This window comes from Somniosus microcephalus, chromosome 28, assembly GCF_052327205.1.
Source record: "Somniosus microcephalus isolate GS21.2 chromosome 28, FLI_Smic_1.0, whole genome shotgun sequence".
In the NCBI taxonomy this organism is placed as follows: domain Eukaryota; kingdom Metazoa; phylum Chordata; class Chondrichthyes; order Squaliformes; family Somniosidae; genus Somniosus; species Somniosus microcephalus.
Window position 1 is genome coordinate 43,003,871 of NC_141014.1, and position 20,641 is coordinate 43,024,511.

Consider the following 20,641-nt stretch of genomic DNA (forward strand, 5'->3'; position numbering starts at 1 on the left):
AACCTACTGGAGTTTTTTGAGGATGTAATTAGTAGAATAGATAAGGGAGAACCAGTGGATGTGGTGTATTTGGATTTTCAGAAGACCTTTGATAAAGTCCCACATAAGAGGTTAGTGTGCAAAATTAAAGCACATGGGATTGGGGGTAATGTAGTGGGCTGGATTGAAAATTGGTTAACAGACAGGAAACAGAGTGTAGGAATAAATGGGTCTTTTTCGGGGTGGCAGGGGGTGACTAGTGGGGTACCGCAGGGATCAGTGCTTGGGCCCCAGCTATTCACAATACATATCAATGATTTGGGTGAGGGAACCAAATGTAATATTTCCAAGTTTGCTGACGACACGAAACTAGGTGGGATTGTGAGCTGTGAGGAGGATGCAAAGCGGCGTCAAGGTGATTTAGACAAGTTGAGTGAGTGGGCAAATTCATGGCAGATGCAGTATAACGTGGATAAATGTGAAGGTATCCACTTCGGTAGGAAAAACAGAAAGGCAGAGGATTATTTAAATGGTGATAGATTGGGAAATGTTGATGTACAAAGGGACCTGGGTGTCCTTGTACACCAGTCACTGAAAGCAAACATGCAGGTGCAGCAAGCAGTTAGGAAGACAAATGGTATGTTGGCCTTCATTGCAAGAGGATTTGAGTACAGGAGCAAGGATGTCTTACTACAGTTATACAGGGCCTTGGTGAGACCACACCTGGAGTACTGTGTGCAGTTTTGGTCTCCTTACCTAAGAAAGGATATACTTGCCATAGAGTGAGTGCAGTGAAGGTTCACCAGACTGGTTCCTGGGATGGCAGGACTGTCTGATGAGGAGAGATTGGGTCGACTAGGCCTGTATTCACTAGAGTTTAGAAGAATGAGAGGGGATCTCATTGAAACGTATCAAATTCTGACAGGGCTAGACAGACTGGATGTAGGGAGGATGTTTCCCCTAGCTGGGGTGTCTAGAACGAGGGGTCACAGTCTCAGGATACGGGGTAGGACATTTAGGACTGAGATGAGGAGAAATTTCTTCACTCAGAGGGTGGTGAACCTGTGGAATTCTCTACCACAGAAGGCTGTGGAGGCCAAGTCACTGAATATATTTAAGAAGGAGATAGATAGATTTCTAGATGCAAAAGGTGTAAAGGGGTATGGGGAGAGAGCGGGAATATGGTATTGAGATAGAGGATCAGCCATGATCATATTGAATGGTGGAGCAGGCTCGAAGGGCCGAATGGCCTACTCCAGCTCCTAGTTTTCTATGTTTACCGATATTTTGTCAGCATCCACCTCCTTAGTAAACACCGATACAAAGTACTCATTGCGTATTCTAGCCTTGCCCCGCGCCTCTAAGCATATATCACTTTCTTTGTCTCTAATAAGCCCCACCCCGCCTCTTACTACCCGCTTATTGTGTACATGCCGGTAGAATATTTTTGGGTTCCCTTTTATGTTAACTGCCATTCTATTCTCATATTCTCTCTTTGCCAATCTTATTTTCATCTTCACTTCCTCTCTCAACTTATTGTATTTGGTCTGGTTCTCCCTTGAAGAATTCACCTGACATGCATCATGCACCCTCTTTTTGTTTCATCATCTTCTCGATCTCCCTCGTCATCCAAGGAGCCCTTGCTTTGGTTCCCTTACCCTTCCCTCTTGTTGGAATGTACCTCGCCTGTACTTGGACCATCTCCTCCTTAAAGAACACCTATTGTTCTGTTACAGTTTTTCCTGTCAGTCTTTGGTTCCATTTTACCCTGGCTAGAGGGCTGTCTTATGAGATTGCATAGAATGGGCCGATACTCTCTGGAGTTTAGAAGAATGAGAGGTGATCTCATTGAAACATACAAGATTCTGAGGAGGATTGACAGGTTGATGCTGAGAGGTTGTACACCCATGTCTAAGTCATTAATATATATCAAGAAAAGCAGTGGTCATAGAACCGACCCCTGGGGAACACCACTGTATACCTTCCTCCAGTCTGAAAAACAACCGTTCACCACTACTCTCTGTTTCCTGTCATTTAGCCAATTTCGTATCCATGCTGTCACTGTCCCTTTTATTCCATGGGCTTCAACTTTGCTGGCAAGCCTATTATGTTGCACTTTTATCAAACGCCTTTTGGAAATCCATGTGTACCACGTCAACACCACTGCCCTCATCAACCCTCTCTGTTACCTCATCAAAGAACTCAATCAAGTTGGTTAAACACAATTTGCCTTTAACAAATCCGTGCTGGCTTTCCTCAATTAATCCACACCTATCCAAGTGACTGTTAATTTTGTCCCTGATTACTGTTTCTAAAAGCTTCCCCACTACCGAGGTCAAACTGACTGGCCTGCAGTTGCTGGGTTTATCTTTACACCCTTTTTTGAACAATGGTGTAACAGTTGCAATTTTCCAGTCCTCTAGCATCATCCCCGTATCTATGGAGGATTGGAATATTCTGGCCAGTATCTCCGCGATTTCCTCCCTCAATTCCCTCAGCATCCTAGGATGCATCCCATCCGCTTCTGGTGACTTAGTTACAACCAGCCTGATGTAAAAAGACGACTGAGTGCTTGGTTTGAGTATAAAACAAGGCTTTAATCAACTGTTTCAAAACCATGAGATTTCTAGTTACAATCACTAGTTCCTGGTTACAGAAACGTCCTGAGCAAGCTGGGCCCACGCCCAAGTATTTATACTCCTTGGATGGCGCCACCAGCTGGCCGCCCAGTGTTACTTCATGAGTCATGATAAGATTCATGACACAGCCTTTCTAATAACTCCTCTTTAGCTATTTTTATCTTATCAAGTGTCTCCTTTACTATGTCCATGGCAGCATCCTCTTCCTTGAAGACAGCTATACCCTCTGCCTCCATGCATAGGTTTCCTTTTTGGTCCCGAATCAGCCCCACCCCTCTTCTTACTACCCTTTTACTATTTATATGCCGATAGAAGACTTTTGGATTACCTTTTTGTGTTGGCTGCCATTCTATTTTCATACCTTCTCTTTGCCCCTCTTATTTTCTTTTTCACTTCTCCTCTGACCTTTCTATATATAGCCTGATTCTCAGATGTAGGGATAAATGGGTCTTTTTCAGGATGGCAGGCTGTGACTAGTGGGGTACCGTAAGGATTGGTGCTTGGACCCCAGCTACTCACAATCTATATCAATGACTTGGATGAGGGGACTAAATGTAACATTTCTAAATTTGCTGATGATACAAAGCTAGGTGGCAGTGTCAGTTGTGAAGAGGATGTGAAGAGGCTTCAAGGGGATCTCGACAGGCTCAGTGAGTGGGCGAGAACATGGCAGATGGAATAGAATGTGGATAAATGTGAAGTTATCCACTTTGGTAGAAAAAATAGAAAGGCCGAGTATTTCCTAAATGGTGAAAGATTGGGGAATGCAGATGCTCAAAGGGAACTGGGTGTCCTTGTACATGAGTCACTGAAAGTGAATGTGCAGGTGCAGCAAGCCATTAGGAAAGCAAATGGTATGCTGGCCTTCATTACAAGAGGATTTGAGTACAGGAGTAAAGAAGTCTTACTCCAATTATATAGGGCCTCGGTGAGAGCACACCTGGAGTATTGTGTACAATTTTGATCTCCTTACTTAAGGAAGGATATACTTGCCATAGAGGGAGTGCAACGAAGGTTCACGAGATTGATTCCTGGGATGGCGGGACTGTCGTATGAGAAGAGATTGAGTAAACTAGGCCTGTATCCTCTTGAATTCAGAAGAATGAGAGGGGATCTCATTGAAGCATACAAAGTTATTACAGGGCTTGATAGGGTGGATGCTGGGAGAATGTTTCCCTTGGCTGGGGAGTCTAGAACCAGGGGCCACAGCCTCAGGATAAAGGGTTGGCCATTCAGGACTCAGATGAGAAGAAATTTCTTCACACAGAGAGTGAATCTTTGGAATTCTCTACCCCAGAGGGCTGTGGCGGCTCAGTCACTGGGTATATTCAAAACAGAAGTCAGAGTTCTGACTAGTAAGGGCATCAAGGGATATGGGATAGGGCCGGTGAATGGAGTTGAGGCAGAAGATCAGCCATGATCTCATTGAATGGCGGAGCAGGCTCCTGCTCCTATTTCTTATGTATTTGCAACCTGACATCTGTCATACACGCTCTTTTTCTGCTTCATCATACATAGGATTACATAGGATATACGGCACAGAAACAGGCCATTCGGCCCAACCAGTCCATGCCGGTGTTTATGCTCCACTCGAGCCTCCTGCCGTCTTTCCTCATTCTCCCGCCTCCCCTTAAATGCATCGATACTATTCACTTCAACCACTCCCTGTGGGAGCGAGTTCCACATTCTCCCCACTCTCTGGGTAAAGAAGTTTCTCCTGAATTCCCCATTGGATTTCTTGGTGACTATCTTATATTGACGGCCTCTAGATATGCTCTTCCCCACAAGTGGAAACATTCTCTCTCTATCAAAACCTTTCATAATTTTAAAGACCTCTATTAGGTCACCACTCAGTCTTTTTTCAAGAGAAAAGCGACCCAGCCTGTTCATCCTTTCCTGATATGTGTACCCTCGCATTTCTGGTATCATTCTTGTAAATCTTCTCTGCACCCTCTCCAGTGCCTCTATATCCTTTTTATAATATGGCGACCAGAACTGTACGCAGTACTCCAAGTGTGGTCTAACCAAGGTTCGATACAGGTTTAGCATAACTTCCCTACTTTTCAATTCTATCCCTCTAGAAATAAACCCTAGTGCTTGGTTTGCTTTTTTAATGGCCTTGCTAACCTGTGTCGCAACTTTTAGTGATTTGTGTATTTGTACTCCGAGATCACTTTGTTCCTCTTCCCCACCTAGACTCGCACCCTCCAAGTGATAAGTGACCTCCCTATTCTTCCTACCAAAAAGTAATACCTCACATTTATCTGTGTTGAACTTCATTTGCCAATTATTTGCCCATTCTGCAAGTTTATTAATGTCCTCCTGTAATTTGTTGCAGTCCTCCTCAGTATTGACTATCCCCCCAATTTGGTGTCATCTGCAAATTTAGAAATTGTGTTTTTGATTCCAAAGTCTAAATCATTATAAATTTTGAACAGTGGTCCTAGCACTGATCCTTGTGGAACACCACTGCCCACCTACTGCCACTGTGAATAGCTAGCCTTTACTCCCACTCTCTGCTTTCTGTCTTCAAGCCAGCCAGCTATCCAGTAACTCCCAGCGGGCGGGTGCTGTTTATCCAGGTGTTCATTATTGAATGACAGAGCATCTACCCATGTCCAGACTGGTACAAACCCCACTGATAACATCCACAAACCAGTCTAAATAATCGGGCCGTCAGCGCATTGGTGAGACTGGAATTTAATTTAAATATTCTAGTTGAAGGTTATTTACAGGGAAAGCCATGATCGTGACTGATGCACAGGAGGCACGGCACGGCACAGGGACGTGGCGATGGTACTGGGTGATTCCGTGCTCAGTCTCACTCGGTCAGTGCTGGGCCGTAGCCTTTTTCTGTTCCTGGTGTTCTTTCTCCTCTTCCTCTGCCTTTTTCATCCACAGGAATATCTCGGCCTTTCTCTGCTCCACCGACAGGGAGCCCTTTGGGACCCAGTCAGCCGCCTCTTTCAGTCCCATCCTTTCCGCCTTCATCTCTTCCTTGGGATTCTCCTCTCGTTCCGCAGGCTGGTTCGCCTCTTCCTTGGAATTCTTCCTTTCCTTTTCTTTCCTCGGCTTCTCTCTCTTCACCAGCTGCTTCTCCCTTTCCTTTTTGACACATTTCTGGGTCTGCTGAGGAACTGGCTGATGGGTCTGGGTCTGGGTCCGGGCGGGCCCGCTCACCTTGCTGCAGGGCTTTCCTCTCTCCTCTCTCTGACGGGTAGTCGACATGCAGCCTAGTGAGGTGCAGCCTTGCGATGATTTCTCCGTCTCTGTTGAATGAGGGAAACAATCAAGTTATCAGATGAACAGACGATTCCCCACATTTACTGTCTACAACATTTATATAGCGCCTTTAACATAGTAAAAAGTCCCAAGGCACTTCACAGGAGCGATTATCAGACATCATTTGTCACCGAGCCCCAGAAGGAGACATTAGGGCAGATGAGGTAGGCTTTCAGGAGCATCTTGGAGGAGAGAGGAGTAGCGAGGTGGAGAGGTTTAGGGAGGGAATTCCAGAGCTCGGGGCCCAGGCAGCTGAAGGCACGGCCGCCAATGGCGGAGCGATTAAAATCGGGGATGTTCAAGAGGGCAGAATTAGAGGAGCGCAGATATCTCCGGGGGGGGGGGGGGGCGCACTATGGAGGGATTTGAACACAAGGATGAGAATTTTAAAGTCGAGGTGTTGCTTAACCGGGAGCCAATGTAGGTCAGCGAGCACAGGGGTGATGGGCGAACGGGACTTGGTGCGAGTTAGGTCACAGGCAGCAGAGTTGTGAATGAGCTGGAGTTTATGGAGGGTGGAAGATTGCAGGCCAGCCAGGAGTGCGTTGGAATAGTCGAATCTGGAGGTAACAAAGGCAGGGATGTGGGTTTCAGCAGCGGATGAGCTGAGGCAGGGGCAGAGACGGGCGGTGTTATGTGGGTAGAATAAGGCGGTTGACACACTGACTGACGACCCCCCGCCCCCCCCCCGACACACACTGACCCCCGGGTTATTTATTTTGAGAGACGCACACACTGGGCAATGTCTCTCGCTGGGGGTCAGGTGTAAACCTCAGGTGGAAAGTGGGTTGAGGTGATGGGTTTTGGGCGCAGGTGCACAGATAAATTCAGTCACCAGTTTAAACATTCTGCCCATAGTTAGTTTTAAGGAATATTGTGACTAACTTTATGGCAACTTGAGAAGTGGAGTGGATTTCAGCAAAGGCGTTTCCCTGGAGGACGCAGTGCAGGAGGGCGTCAGCACAGCGAGGGAAGTTTACAGGCACGATATCGATGTGGGCAGGGGGAAAGTTGTGTGACTAAAGCATGCAACGTGGTGCAGACAGGAACTGCGTAGAGGCACGAGATTTTAATAAGTTATACGTAGATAACAGCTACCTTCGACATAGAAGACTCTGGAACTGATCTGTGTGGTAAAGGCCGGTCTGCTGTCAGTCGGAGAATATCGACAGGTGATCCTTACAGGCAGGTGTGTCAAGGAGGCTTGCCTGGAAATCAGACACTCCTTATCCTGCTGACTGCCTTAAAGAGGAATTATATAAAATATTAGCTGCACTTTGTGGCCATGGGAACTGAGCCTAACAGAAAATAAATGCGCACACCGTTAAACTTGCGAATCGACTAGTCGAACCTTTCCTCTGACCAAGGTGGCAGAATGGAAAACGCAATGTGACGGAGTCCTGGCTCAGCGACAGGAGTAACAGATAAACCTGCCACTGGCTGTGAGGTGAGGACAGCATCAGACTGCCCGCACCCACCTGAAAACAGAGCATCATAAAACCGAACAGCAGCAAGTGTCACTGCGCTCAGGAGTCTGGGGAGAAATGGAGGCTGATTTACTCTGGCATTACATTGCACATCACCGCTGGAGCGAGGAGGTGAACAACCTGGCTGGTGCTCTCATCTCGCTTATTTCTCCCCCCCTCTCCCCTCCCTACTCTTCCTTTTCTCTCTCTCTCTCTCCCCCCCCCTCTCTCTCCCTCCCCTCCTCTCTCTCCCTCCCCTCCCCTCTCTCTCCCCCTCCCCTCTCTCTCCCCCTCCTCTCTCCCCTCCCCTTCTCTCTCTCTCTCCCTCCCCTCTCACTCTCTCCCCTTCTCCCTCCCCTTCTCTCCCTCTCTCTCCCCTCCTCTCTCTCTGCTCTCTCTCCCCCCTCCTCTCTCTCTCTCTCTCTCTCCCTCTCCTCTCTCTTCCCCTTCTCTCTCTCCCCTCCCCTCTCTCTCTCTCTCCCCTCCTCTCTCTCCCCTCCCCTCTCTCTCTCTCTCCCCTCCTCTCTCTCTCTCTCTCTCTCTCTCTCTCTCTCTCTCTCTCTCTCTCCTCTCTCTCTCTCTCCCCTTCTCTCTCCCCTCCTCTCTCTCTCCCTCTTTTCTCCTGCTCTCTCCCCTCCTCCTAGTAGATCCTGATTCCATGTCTGTTCCACTGAAAGTTTGAAAGTAAGCTCAATGGACATTTCCAGATGGAAAATTTCTGAGAAAGATAATCTTATTTGAGGGCAGGAGTGGCAATTCAATCCGTAGATCCCTCCCTCCCTACCCACCTTTGGGAGTTCTCTCCCCGGGTGTTACAGATGTTTCTGGCAGGGATGTGAAACATGGGTATTGTAGTCGTTGGAACAGGTTGAAATGCGCTCACCTCCACTGCCTTCCCACAAACTCCTCTCCGCCAGAACACTCCCAATCTTACTTTGTTCAGGATCCTTCTTCCAAGTTTCACATTCCCATAATTCTCTCTCCCGACTATCTTTGTCTCTCTGGAATCTCTCCTGAAAGGGGAACAAAAAAATTCCTTCCAATTCACTTTACATACAATTCCATGAAGATCCTACATTAACTTTGTTATGAATTATTATCCCTGCTGTTTCCTACATTACAACAGTGACCACACTTCAAAAGCACTTTGGGACATCCTGAGGACATGAAAGGCGCTATATAAATGCAAGTCTTTCTTGACCTCCACAAACACTGCTGTGGCCAGAACAATAACTGGCACAGTTGATGGGATTCCAGCTTTCAATCCTCAGAACAATTGGGTAAAGATAATTCTACAGAAACTTCCTCATCCCACTCAAACATGTGGAATCCTTTCCTTCCCTCTGTCGCTGCGGACTAGGCTTCTCGAATTTAAATGAGATGATCAGGCCCTGGTTAGTTATGGAACATCTCCATCTGAACTACTGCCCGCCCAGGAACAATTCAGCACAATGAAAGGTGTAAATCAATGAGAGGGTTAATGCTGTTACATAAGAAATAGGAGCAGGAGTATGCCATTCGGCCTCTCGAGCCTGCTCCACTATTCAAACAGGGCTGATCTTCTACCTCAATTCCACTTTCCTGCACTATCCCCATATCCCTTGATTCCCTTAATATCCAAAAATCTATCGCTCTGTCTTGAATATACTCAACGACTGAGCCTCCACAGCCCTCTGGGGTAGAGAATTTCAAAGATTCACCACCCTCTGAGTGAAGAAATTTCTCCTCATCTCAGTCCTGAATGGCCGACCCCTTATTCTGAGACTGTGACCCCTGGTTCGAGACACCCCAGCCAGGGGAAACATCCTCCCTGCATCTGCCCTGTAAGAATTTTGTATGTTTCAATGAGATCACCCTCATTCTTCTGAACTCTAGAGAATATAGGCCTAGTCTACTCAATCTCTCCTCATAGGACAATCCCCCCATCCCAGGAACCAGTCTGGTGAACCTTCGTTGCACTCCCTCTATAGCAAGTATATCCTTCCTTAGGTAAGGAGACCAAAACTGTCCACAATACTCCAGGTGTGGTCTCACCAGGGCCCTATATAATTGCAGTAAGACGTCTTTACTCTTATACTCAAATCCTCCTGTAATAAAGGCCAACACACCATTTGCTTTCCTAATTGCTTGCTGTACCTGCATGTTAACTTTCAGTGATTCGTGTACAAGGACACCCAGATTTCCCAATCTCTCTCCATTTAAAAAATATTCTGCTTTTCTATTTTTCCTTCCAAAATGGATAACTTCACATTTCTCCACATTATATTCCATTTGCCATGTTCTTGCCCACTCACTTAGCCTGTCTATATCCCCCTGAAGTCTCTTTGCATCCTCCTCACAACTTACATTCCCACCTAGCTTTGTATCATCAGCAAACTTGGATATACAGGTAGACTATCCTTTATCCGAAAACCTCGGGACCAGACGAGTTTCGGATAAAGGAGAATTTCGGATTTCGGAAGGTGGGTCGGCGGGGGTGTCGGCGGGGGGTCGCGCGCACGACTTACGCTGACGCTCAGCGTAAGTCAGTCGGGGTCGGCGCCGGCGGGGTACGCGGGGGGGGGGGTCGGCGGTTGTCGGGGCCCGCGGGGGGGGTCGGCGGTTGTCGGGGCCGGCGGGGTCCGCGGGGGGGTCGGTGGTTGTCGGGGCCGGTGGGGTCCGCGGGGGGGGGGGGTCGGCGGGGGGTCGTGCGCACGACTTACCCTTTATCCGAACTTCCGAAACCGGAACCCTCTAAAAACCGAAGGTTTTTTCGTTCAGCGTAAGTCGTACGCACGACTTACACTGAACGAAAAAACCTTCGGTTTTTAGAGGGTTTCGGTTTTCGTAAGTCCGGATAAAGGGTAGTCTACCTGTATTACATTTGGTCCCCTCATCCAAATCATTGATGTAGATTGTGAATAGCTGAGGCCCAAGCACTGATCCTTGCGGTACCCCACTGGTTACAGCCTGCCAACCCGAAAATGACCCGTTTATTCCTACTCTCTGTTTTCTGTCCGTTAACCAATCCTCAATCCATGCTAGTATATTACCCCCAATCCCATGAGCCCTAATTTTGTTTAATAACCTCTTGTGTGGCACCTTATCGAATGCCTTCTGAAAATCCAAATACACCACATCCACTGGTTCCCCCTCATCTATTCTGCTAGTTACAACCTCAAATAACAGATTCGTCAAACATGATTTCCCTTTCATAAATCGTGTTGATTCTGCCCAATCTTATTATTATTTTCTACGCGCCCTGTTACCATGTCCTTAATAATAGATTCTAGCATTTTCCCTACTACTGATGTCAGGCTAACTGGTCTGTAGTTCCTCGTTTTCTCTCTCCCTCCTTTCTTAAACAGTGGGGTTACATTTGCTACCTTCCAATCTGCAGGAACCGTTCTAGAATCAGTAGAATTTTGGAAGATGACAATCAATGCATCCACTATCTCTGTAGCCACCTCTTTCAAAACCCTCGGATGTAGGCCATCAGGTCCAGGGGATTTATCGGCTTTCAGTCCCATTAATTTCTCCAGTACTATTTTTTTTACTAATACTAATTTCTTTCAGTTCCTCATTCTCGCAGTTATAACGCTATTCACATTACTACCAGCATGGCTGCCAAACAGCTGTGCAAACTTAAGATAAATTAATTTCAGGGGCCAAATAAGCTGTACCCAAGGAACACTGGTGAAAATCTTCCAGAAATCAGTGAATACCGGAGAGGTGCCTGGGGACTGGAGGAAGGCAGGTGCTACTCTTATTTTTTTAAACAAACTTGACCTTGGAAATTACAGACCAGAATGTCCAATGCGGGTAAAGTTATGGAAACCCTTATTAAAGATAAGATCATGGAGCATCTGGATATAAATAAAAGATAGCCAATGAAGGGGAGATCTTTCCAATCTAATTTACTGGTTTTCTTTGAGGGAGTGACAAAGGAGCTTGGTTCTCCACTATTTCCAGGAGGTTTTTTACATCTTCTTCCATGAAGACAGACACAAAGGGGGGACTTTTGCCGGCGCTCAGGGGGCGGGTTTGGAGGCGGAACTGCTGGCAAAATTGCAAGGATTGACAGTGGGTCCCGAACCCGCCTCCATACAATCTTCCCAAATGTCGGGTCCCCGATTTGCGCAGTGACCCGACACCTAATGGCAGGAAGAGGCTTGTACGCACTTAACAGCCCCTCCTCCTTTTCCATTTTGCCTATCTTTTCTAAAAGTGAAGTACCCTGGAATATTTAGTTCCCAACCTTGGCCACATTGCAACCACGTCTCTGTAATGGCTATTAGATCAAACCTATTAATTTCTATCTGCGCTATTAATTCAACTCTTTTGTTGCAAATGCTTCGCGCATTCAGATATAGTGCCTTTAGCTGACTTTTTCTATTTTTCCCTGATGTCACCTTATGCACTGATGCCCTATTACCTTTGTTACTCTCTCTGTCCCTTCCTGACCCACTCTGCTTATTTTTATACAAAACTCTGCTCTGCCATTTCTCTCGCTGCTTTTAAATTTACTCTTTCCTGAATCCTCCCACCCCCCCCCACTTCATTAGTTTAAAGCCCTGTCTACAGCCCTAGTTATTCAATTCACCAGGACACTGGTCCCAGCCTGGTTTAAGTGGAACCCGTCCCAACAGAACAGCTCCCTCTTTCCCCAGTACTGGTGCCAGTGCCCCATGAACTGAAACCCCTTCCTCCCACACCACTCTCTGAGTCACTCATTTAACCTGCTAATCTGCTTATCCTTATGCCAATTGGTGCGTGACTCAGGTAACAATCCAGAGATTATTACCTTTGAAGTTCTGCTTTTTAATTTGGACCCCAACTCCTCAAACACACTCAGCAGAACCTCATTCCTAGTTCTACCCATGTCGTTGGTTCCTACGTGGACCACGACAACTGGATCCTCCCCTTCCCACTCCAAGTTCTTCTCCAGCCGTGAGAAGATATCTTTAACCCTGGCACCGGGCAGGCAACACAACCTTCGGAACTCCCGGTCGTGGCTGCAGAAAACAGTATCTATCCCTTGATTGAAACGTACAAGATCCTGAGGGGTCTTGGCAGGGTGGATGTGGAGAGGATGTTTCCAAGGGGGTCACTGTTTAAAAAATAAGGGGTCGCCCATTTAAGACAGAGATGAGGAGAAATCTTTTCTCACAGTGTCCTGAGTCTTTGGAACTCTCTTCCTCAGGAGGGCAGTGGAAGCAGAGTCTTTGAATATTTTTAAGGCAGAGGGAGATAGATTCTTGATAAGCAAGGGGGTGAAAGGTTATCGGGGATAGGCGGGAATGTGGAGTAATCAGATCAGCCATGATCTTATTGAATGGTGGAGCAGGCTCGAGGGGCCGACTCCTCCTAATTCGTATCCCCCTGACTATACTGTCCCCTACGACAACTCCATTCCCTTTCACTCCCCCCACTTGAACGACCTCCTGCACCATGGTGCTATGGTCAACTTGCTCATCCATCCTGCAGGCATTTCCCTCATCCACACAGACAGCAAGAACCTCATAACTATTCACAGAATCACAGAAACCCCACAGTGCAGATAGAGGCCATTTCGGCCCATCGAGCCTGCACCGACACACATCCCACCCGATCCCCATAACCCCTACACCAACACATATCCCACCCTATCCCCGTAACCCCACGTATTTAATCCCCCTAACACTAAGGGTCAATTTATCATAGCCAATCAACCTAACTCGCACATCTTTGGACTGTGGGAGGAAACCGGAGCACCCGGAGGAAACCCACGCAAACACGGGGAGAATGTGCAAACTCCACACAGACAGTCGCCCGAGGCCGGATTCGAACCCGGATCCCTGGCGCTGTGAGGCAACAGTGCTAACCACTATGCCACCGTGCTGCCCAAGGGCAAAGGCCGAGGCTCCTCCAGCACTGCACCTGGGGTCTCCTTACCTGCCTGAGTTGCAGTCACACCCTCCTGTCCCTGACCACTAACCAGACTTGTACCACTACCTAACCTAAGGGGTGTGACTGCCTCCTGGATCAAAGTGTCCAGGTAACGCTCCCCCTCCCTGATGCCCCGCAATGTCTGCACCTCGTACTCCAGCTCAAAAACTCTGAGCTGAAGTTCCTCAAGATGCAGACACTTACTGCAAACGTGGTTGTCCGGGATCACAGTGCTCTCCACAAACTCCCACATGCTGCAGTTGCGGCACACCACCTGCACTGCCATCCCTATATAACCTTATTCTATTTAATTACATTTGTATTTAAGTAATTTAGTTCACAGTTTAGTTTCTTGACTACTTACTTGATCTAGATTAAGTTATGGGCACTGAAATTAAATATCTACCAGTAACACAAAGCACTACAAGTAGTGTGGGCAAAAAGCAGCAACTCCTTCCCCCTCTTCTCCGAATTCCCACTCTTTCCAAATTCCCAAATGAAACATTCTGTTTAAATGCACTGCGTTTAATCCCGCTCTGTGCAGACCGCCTTACCGATGTGCTGCAGTGGTTCAGGCGCCTCTGCTGCTGAATTAGCGAGGAACTGGAATGGCTGATGGTCTCCCGAGGCTCAGGCAGCACTTTGGCCGGAGAGAGTCGGCTGTCTCCGGCCTGCTGGAGCAGGTGGACCAGCCTCACCCATTGGTCAAACACTTTCTGCTCACTGTCCGGGTGGACATAGAGCTGCAGGTAGAAGCTGCGGCCACTGGCGAGGTTCACGCGTAACCTGAGCTTCTGTTTGTGGAAGATGGAAATCTTCACCAACTTCAGAGGAAGGAGGCTGTTGGAAAACAGAAGGAGGTTAATGCAAATAATGATGGTGTTATAAATCTCATCATTCATCAAGAAACTACTCATGAAATAACGCTGGACGGCCAGCTGGTGGCGCTGTCCAAGGAGTATAAATACTCGGGTGTCGGCCCCAGCATGCCAGGGACATTTTGTAAGACAAGGTACTAGTGAAGTACAACTAGACCTCCATGTTCTGAAATAAGTTGATTAAAGCCTTGCTTTATACTCAAACCAAGTGAGTAGTGAGTTTTAGTACGTCAAATGGGAAGGTTAAACACAGAACACACTACCGTCTACTTATTGTAAGACACCCTGAGCACCACCTTCCTCCCTAACCTTATCCTGGGAAAAGGGCAAGAGCAGCAATGGGAACATCATCACCTCCCAGTTTTCCTCCAAATCACACATCATCTTGACTTGGACATATTTCATCATTCCTTCATTGTCCTTGGGTCAAAATCCTGGAACTCCCTATTGTGGGAGGTGTAGGATTTCGCAATAATTTTGAAATTTCCTACAGTTCTGAAGATTGATTTTTGATTAAAAAATACCTGGGTAGAATATACCTTTAAAAATCCAGGGATCAAAATGGCCATCAGACCTCATGGCAGAAGACAAAAGGACAGTCTCTCTTCAAAGCACGGGCTGACAAAGAGGACTGAAAAGGCAGCCTGTGTGTGTGTCTGTGAAAAAGGATAATCAAAGATGGCTGTCCGAGCTCGTGGCAGGAGACACCACAGACTGTGTGCATATGAAAAGGGAAAATCAAAGATGGCTGACAAAGGATTTAGAAAAAACCCCAGCCCTTGAAGCAATGGAGTAGTTAAACTGTCAATCAAAGGCAGTTCAGGGAGTTTCCCTCCCTGCAGGACAATCGATGTTTGTTTACACTAAACTGCTACAATGTTGAACCACTTGAGACGGCCAATCAATTGCGGTTGGGCGTGACCACAGGACAATCAGTTTGTTTACACTAACATCCAAGGGCTGTTTACTCAGCAATTAAGGAAATAGACATGGTTTTTCAAACTGAGACAGTTTCATTCAACCCATCACAAGAATGGGGATGCATTCAAAAACCCATCACAATGAATGGGTGATTCATCCAAAACCCATCACAGTCAATGGGGACAGTTTGGATCCCTTTTGTTTAGCCCAGATGCATCTGGATTTGGGTGGGAAGATTTTGGCCCCAAATGGGGTATAAGACAGCTTCTCAAGAAGCCATCTCTCTCTCTCTGCAGCCTCGCCTCTGTACCCTCTACAACTTGGGAGCCCGCCCAAGGGAGTGGAATACCAGCAGTTACTTTTAAACACTGGGGTATCTCTATCTTCAGGGTGGTGAAGAATCTAAGACCGCATGGGCACGGGGCAGGTGTTCATTGTTCATTGGTGAGCATACATTTTCTGGCCCATTACAAGGCAACTTAGAATAGGTATAAGGGTGGGAATTAAGGGGAATCTTGTTAAACTGTAATTTTAGTCAATTTTCCCTCGTTGTGTCCGTTTTCTCCTCCCCTATTTAAGTAACGGTGTTGCATTAAGCAGAAAAGTGCTGTAGTGGACACTAAGTAGCTGTATTAAAAGTGCTGTATCTAAATAACAGTGTTGTACTAAGAAGTAAAGTGCTGCATTTAAGTAACAGTGTTCTATTAAGCAAACGAGTGCTGTCGTAGACACTAAAGTGCACTGTGAGAAGTCAAGTGCTGTATTTCAGCATAGGTGTGCTGTATTGTTTATTTTCAATTTGTTTCAATAAATACTGGTCTGTTTTGCACCCAACCACGAGTCACGTTTTCTGTCTACATCGCTACCGAATAAGTCCGGCGGTCAGAACCAGGAATAGGGGAGCATTTCGAAACCGCACAGGGGTCCCTGGAGCAGCTCAGAGGCTTCTGACTGGCCAGAGACAATAACCCCAACCCCGCTTGTGTGTGTTTAATTCCTACAGAGGACCTTCACCACATGGACTTCGACGGTTCAAGAAGGCGGCCCACCACCACCACCTTCTCAGGGCAACTGGGGATGGGCAATAAATGCCGGCCTTGCCAGTGACCCCCACATCCCGAGAACAACTAAAAAAGACCTGTCCAGTTAGAGTGAAATTCTCTGATTCTCACCCCGTGAGTTCCAGGTGGTGTTTGGTTGTAAAGGAAGGTTCCATGAAGCAAGTGTCTGGGGGTGACAGGTGGGACGGAGCAGATTCCGTACCCCAGGAGTGAGCAGAGGATGGGGCAGTTGACCAGGAATATCTGGCTGAGGCCGGTCCAATCACATCGGAGGATAAAGAGGAATTCTGATGGCTCCCGAGTTTCCAAGTCTTTTGTTGTTCACCTGGTCTGGCTAGCAGCATCACATCAGGGAGCTGGAGGTCAGGGTTGGTGGACGTCAGTCCAATGGTCACTATGGTCACCTGGTGGTGGATATTGACCACTTGACCCTTTTTTGTAATCTGCAATCAGACAAATGCACGAGTGACTGTGGGACACTGACATTCAACAACAGATGACATACAGACATTCGGAACCTGCTAGAGGATGAACACAACACAGACTTAGTCACCCCAGCTCCTGGCTCCAATCCCTCAGCTTCCCAATCCTCAGTGCACCATTTATACTGGCGGATCCTAAATTCCTCTCAGCTTTTATTGAACTGGTTATTGCTCTGTCATTCACTGCAAATATAAATACACACTGCGCCCCTCATCATCCGCCCCCCACCCTTGCTATGGCCTGTACTCTAGGACAAATGTTTCAGTCAGTCTCACAGGAACTAAAAGGCGATGCAGTAAATGCTGGAATTCCTCAGATAAGTGGAGAAATTAAAATAAAAAGAGACTTAAAAAAGATGCAATTGCAAATCTAGGGCTAATGTTCCCCCAAAAATCTAGGAGTACAGAAAATAGAGAAGGGAAGCAATAAAGTTTTTAAAAGGTTAGAGAGAATCTGAAGAAATGATTACTCACTTAGAAAGACACGGTTAAATTAAGGACAACCACCTTGTGTTTGTAAAACAGAAACGGGGAAAAAAAGCTAGAAGTGAACAGCAGCCAATCGACTTCTTCGGCTGGGTGACCCACGGACCTGCTGGGTGACCCACGCACCTGCTGGGCGACCCACGCACCTGCTCGGCGATCCAGGGACCTGCTGGGTGACCCACGCACCTGCTGGGTGATCCAGGGACCTGCTGGATGAGCCACGCACCTGCTGGGTGATCCAGGGACCTGCTGGGTGACCCACGCACCTGCTGGGTGATCCAGGGACCTGCTGGATGAGCCACGCACCTGCTGGATGACCCACGCACCTGCTGGGTGATCCAGGGACCTGCTGGGTGACCCACGCACCTGCTAGGTGATCCAGGGACCTGCTGGATGAGCCACGCACCTGCTGGGTGATCCAGGGACCTGCTGGGTGATCCAGGGACCTGCTGGGTGACCCACGCACCTGCTGGATGACCCACGCACCTGCTGGGTGATCCAGGGACCTGCTGGGTGACCCACGCACCTGCTAGGTGATCCAGGGACCTGCTGGATGAGCCACGCACCTGCTGGGTGATCCAGGGACCTGCTGGATGAGCCACGCACCTGCTGGGTGATCCAGGGACCTGCTCGGCGACCCACGCACCTGCTCGGCGACCCACGCACCTGCTGGGTGATCCAGGGACCTGCTGGGTGACCCACGCACCTGCTGGGTGATCCAGGGACCTGCTGGGTGACCCACGCACCTGCTGGGTGACCCACGCACCTGCTGGGTGATCCAGGGACCTGCTGGGTGACCCACGCACCTGCTGGGTGCTTCCATTGTGTTTTTCTTTCAGATTTTGATATTTGTAGAATTTGGCTTTCTACGGATTTGTAAAAAGGCAAGTAGTGTTTGACAAATGTATTGCCGCTCTTTGAGGAAGCAATGGAATGTATCGATAAGGGATGTTGTGCAGATGGGTGGATAGGCATTTGATAAAGTTCGACATTGGTAAATTTACAACCGATGGTATTAAAGGGAATGGGACAGTGTGGCTAGGACGTTGGTTATAGGACAGAAGACAGAGAGACATCAGCCTTGGCTGGACAGAGTATCACTGATCTCGGGGAAGCCACCCAAAGATTTTCTGGTTGAAGGAATGTGGCTAAAATCAGCTGGTTCTGCTGCCCAATCACCAACCTGGATTCCAGACTCGAATTCACAGCAGGATGAAGTGAGCACAAAGGCACATGGGTAGAAATCAATAAAAAATGACAATACCCAGGCTGGCAATGAGCAAACCAGAAGTTTGAATGTTTATCCTTACTTGTATGAAGTCACTCTCAAAGACTGGGGCTCTTTTAAAGAGTACATAGTCACCGTTGTAGAGATGTTTCTGCAGCTCTCCCATCAGTGAGTCCGGCATTACCCGGATCTGATCTTCCAGCCATGTGGGATAGATGTAGGACCTCCTGGTATCCATGGAGAAATCCTGCACTGAGTGTTTTAAAGTTTGGTGTTAAGCAATGCACAGTGCCATCATCTAACAGTTCAAGCTTCCTCTGACTAATATTCATAGTCACAATTATTTCATAGTTTTCTAAATATGTAACTGGTCGAAACTAACCTATAGGCTTTGGATCAAACACTCAAGGAATATTCCATTCGGAACACTAATGCACAGTAAATAAAATCAATGGCTCACCAAAAAGAAGTTGATTTATTCTGCAATAAATTCAGTGCTATTTCAGAATCAGCAGCTATTAAAATTCAGCGATATAAAATAAATAATAGAAAATAAACAGTAGAAAAGCAATAACATAACGCCACCATCATAAAAACAGGAAATCACCAACTGCAGAAAATCAGTAACATAAAATCAAAGATAGAATATCATCAACAACAGAAACCTCAGCAATGACATAAAATCAATAAGAGAAAATTGACAATTGGAAATCTGGACTTTGTCACAATAGAAAAGCTGTAACAGAAATCAATCATTGAGCATCTGCATCCTGGAACAGGAAATCAACTTCAAATCAAAAATCATCCACAATAGAAAATTAATCATTTACAATCTCTACTCAGCCACAGAAAATGAATAATTGAAAATCAGTAATAAAAAAATCAATAATTAGAACATTGCAAAAGAACATTAGTTTCAATCGATATAATAATTGAAAATCAGCAGAAAATATAAAGTGAGCAATGGTGTGGAGCTGGGAATGCTTTGCTGTCGGAAGTGGTTGTCAGACAGGCCATTGCAAATAATAAGCAGTGTAGGTAAAGTTTAATTTTTTTTTTAAAGATACAGGGCTATGGGGAGAGAGCGGGGCAGTGGGATTAGTGTGAGATTGATACAGGGCTATGGGGAGAGAGTGGGGCAGTGGGATTAGTGTGAGATTGATACAGGGCTATGGGGAGAGAGCGGGGCAGTGGGATTAGTGTGAGATTGATACAGGGCTATGGGGAGAGAGTGGGGCAGTGGGATTAGTGAGAGATTAATACAGGGCTTTGGGGAGAGAGCGGGCATTGGGATTAGTGTGAGATTGATACAGGGCTATGGGGAGAGAGCGGGCATTGGGATTAGTGTGAGATTAATACAGGGCTATGGGGAGAAAGCGGGGTAGTGGGATTAGTTTGGGATTGATACAGGGCTATGGGGAGAGAGCGGGGCAGTGGGATTAGTTTGGGATTGATACAGGGCTATGGGGAGAGAGCGGGGCAGTGGGATTAGTTTGGGATTGATACAGGGCTATGGGGAGAGAGCGGGGCAGTGGGATTAGTTTGGGATTGATACAGGGCTATGGGGAGAGAGCGGGGCAGTGGGATTAGTTTGGGATTGATACAGGGCTATGGGGAGAGAGTGGGGCAGTGGGATTAGTTTGGGGATTGATACAGGGCTATGGGGAAGAGAGTGGGGCAGTGGGATTAGTTTGGGGTTGATACAGGGCTATGGGGAGAGAGCGGGGCAGTGGGATTAGTTTGGGGTTGATACAGGGCTATGGGGAGAGAGCGGGGCAGTGGGATTAGTTTGGGGTTGATAAAGGGCTATGGGGAGAGAGCGGGCAGTGGGATTAGTTTGGGGTTGATAAAGGGCTATGGGGAGAGAGCGGGCAGTGGGATTAGTTTGGGATTGATACAGGGCACAGAAACGATGGCCTGAATGGTCTCCTGTGCGGTAATGCCATCGTTAAACTGAAAGTTTGCTGCTGATTTTCCTAGACAGTCCCAATAACATCAAATTTATGATCACTAGAAACGCATTGAAGTTTGCTGGCACTGCGGGAGGTGTGTTAATGAAAAATCAATGTGTTATTGACGGAGAGAGCGCGCGCGAGAGACGGGGGGGGGAGAGAGAGAGAGAGCGCACGCGAGACGGGGGGGGGGGAGAGAGAGAGTGCGCGCGCAAGAGAGACGGGGGGGGAGAGAGCGCGCGCGAGAGAGAGAGAGACGGGGGGTGGAGAGAGAGCGCGCGCGAGAGACGGGGGGGGGGAGAGCGCGCGCACGGGGGGGGAGAGCGCGCGCGAGAGAGACGGGGGGGGCCGGGGGGGCAG

At 47.6% G+C, this 20,641-nt stretch overlaps 1 protein-coding gene across 2 annotated transcripts; it reads right to left on the reverse strand.

Annotated features, from left to right (window-relative positions):
• Nucleotides 1–1,403: 1,403 nt before the first annotated feature.
• Nucleotides 1,404–18,610, reverse strand: LOC147099687 (uncharacterized). Of its 2 annotated transcripts, none has more exons than XM_085969058.1 (6): nt 18,412–18,610; nt 16,245–16,576; nt 13,828–14,113; nt 8,301–8,379; nt 6,999–7,142; nt 1,404–5,887 (listed from the first exon to the last, which is right to left on the reverse strand). In XM_085969058.1, exons 1-6 carry the CDS (start codon nt 18,565–18,567, stop codon nt 5,448–5,450), a joined length of 1,437 nt encoding a protein of 478 aa, XP_085825184.1. In that variant the 5' UTR covers nt 18,568–18,610; the 3' UTR covers nt 1,404–5,447. The 2 variants fall into 2 exon arrangements, with proteins under 2 accessions (XP_085825184.1, XP_085825183.1); XM_085969057.1 differs by having other exon boundaries at nt 8,250–8,379.
• Nucleotides 18,611–20,641: the final 2,031 nt, after the last annotated feature.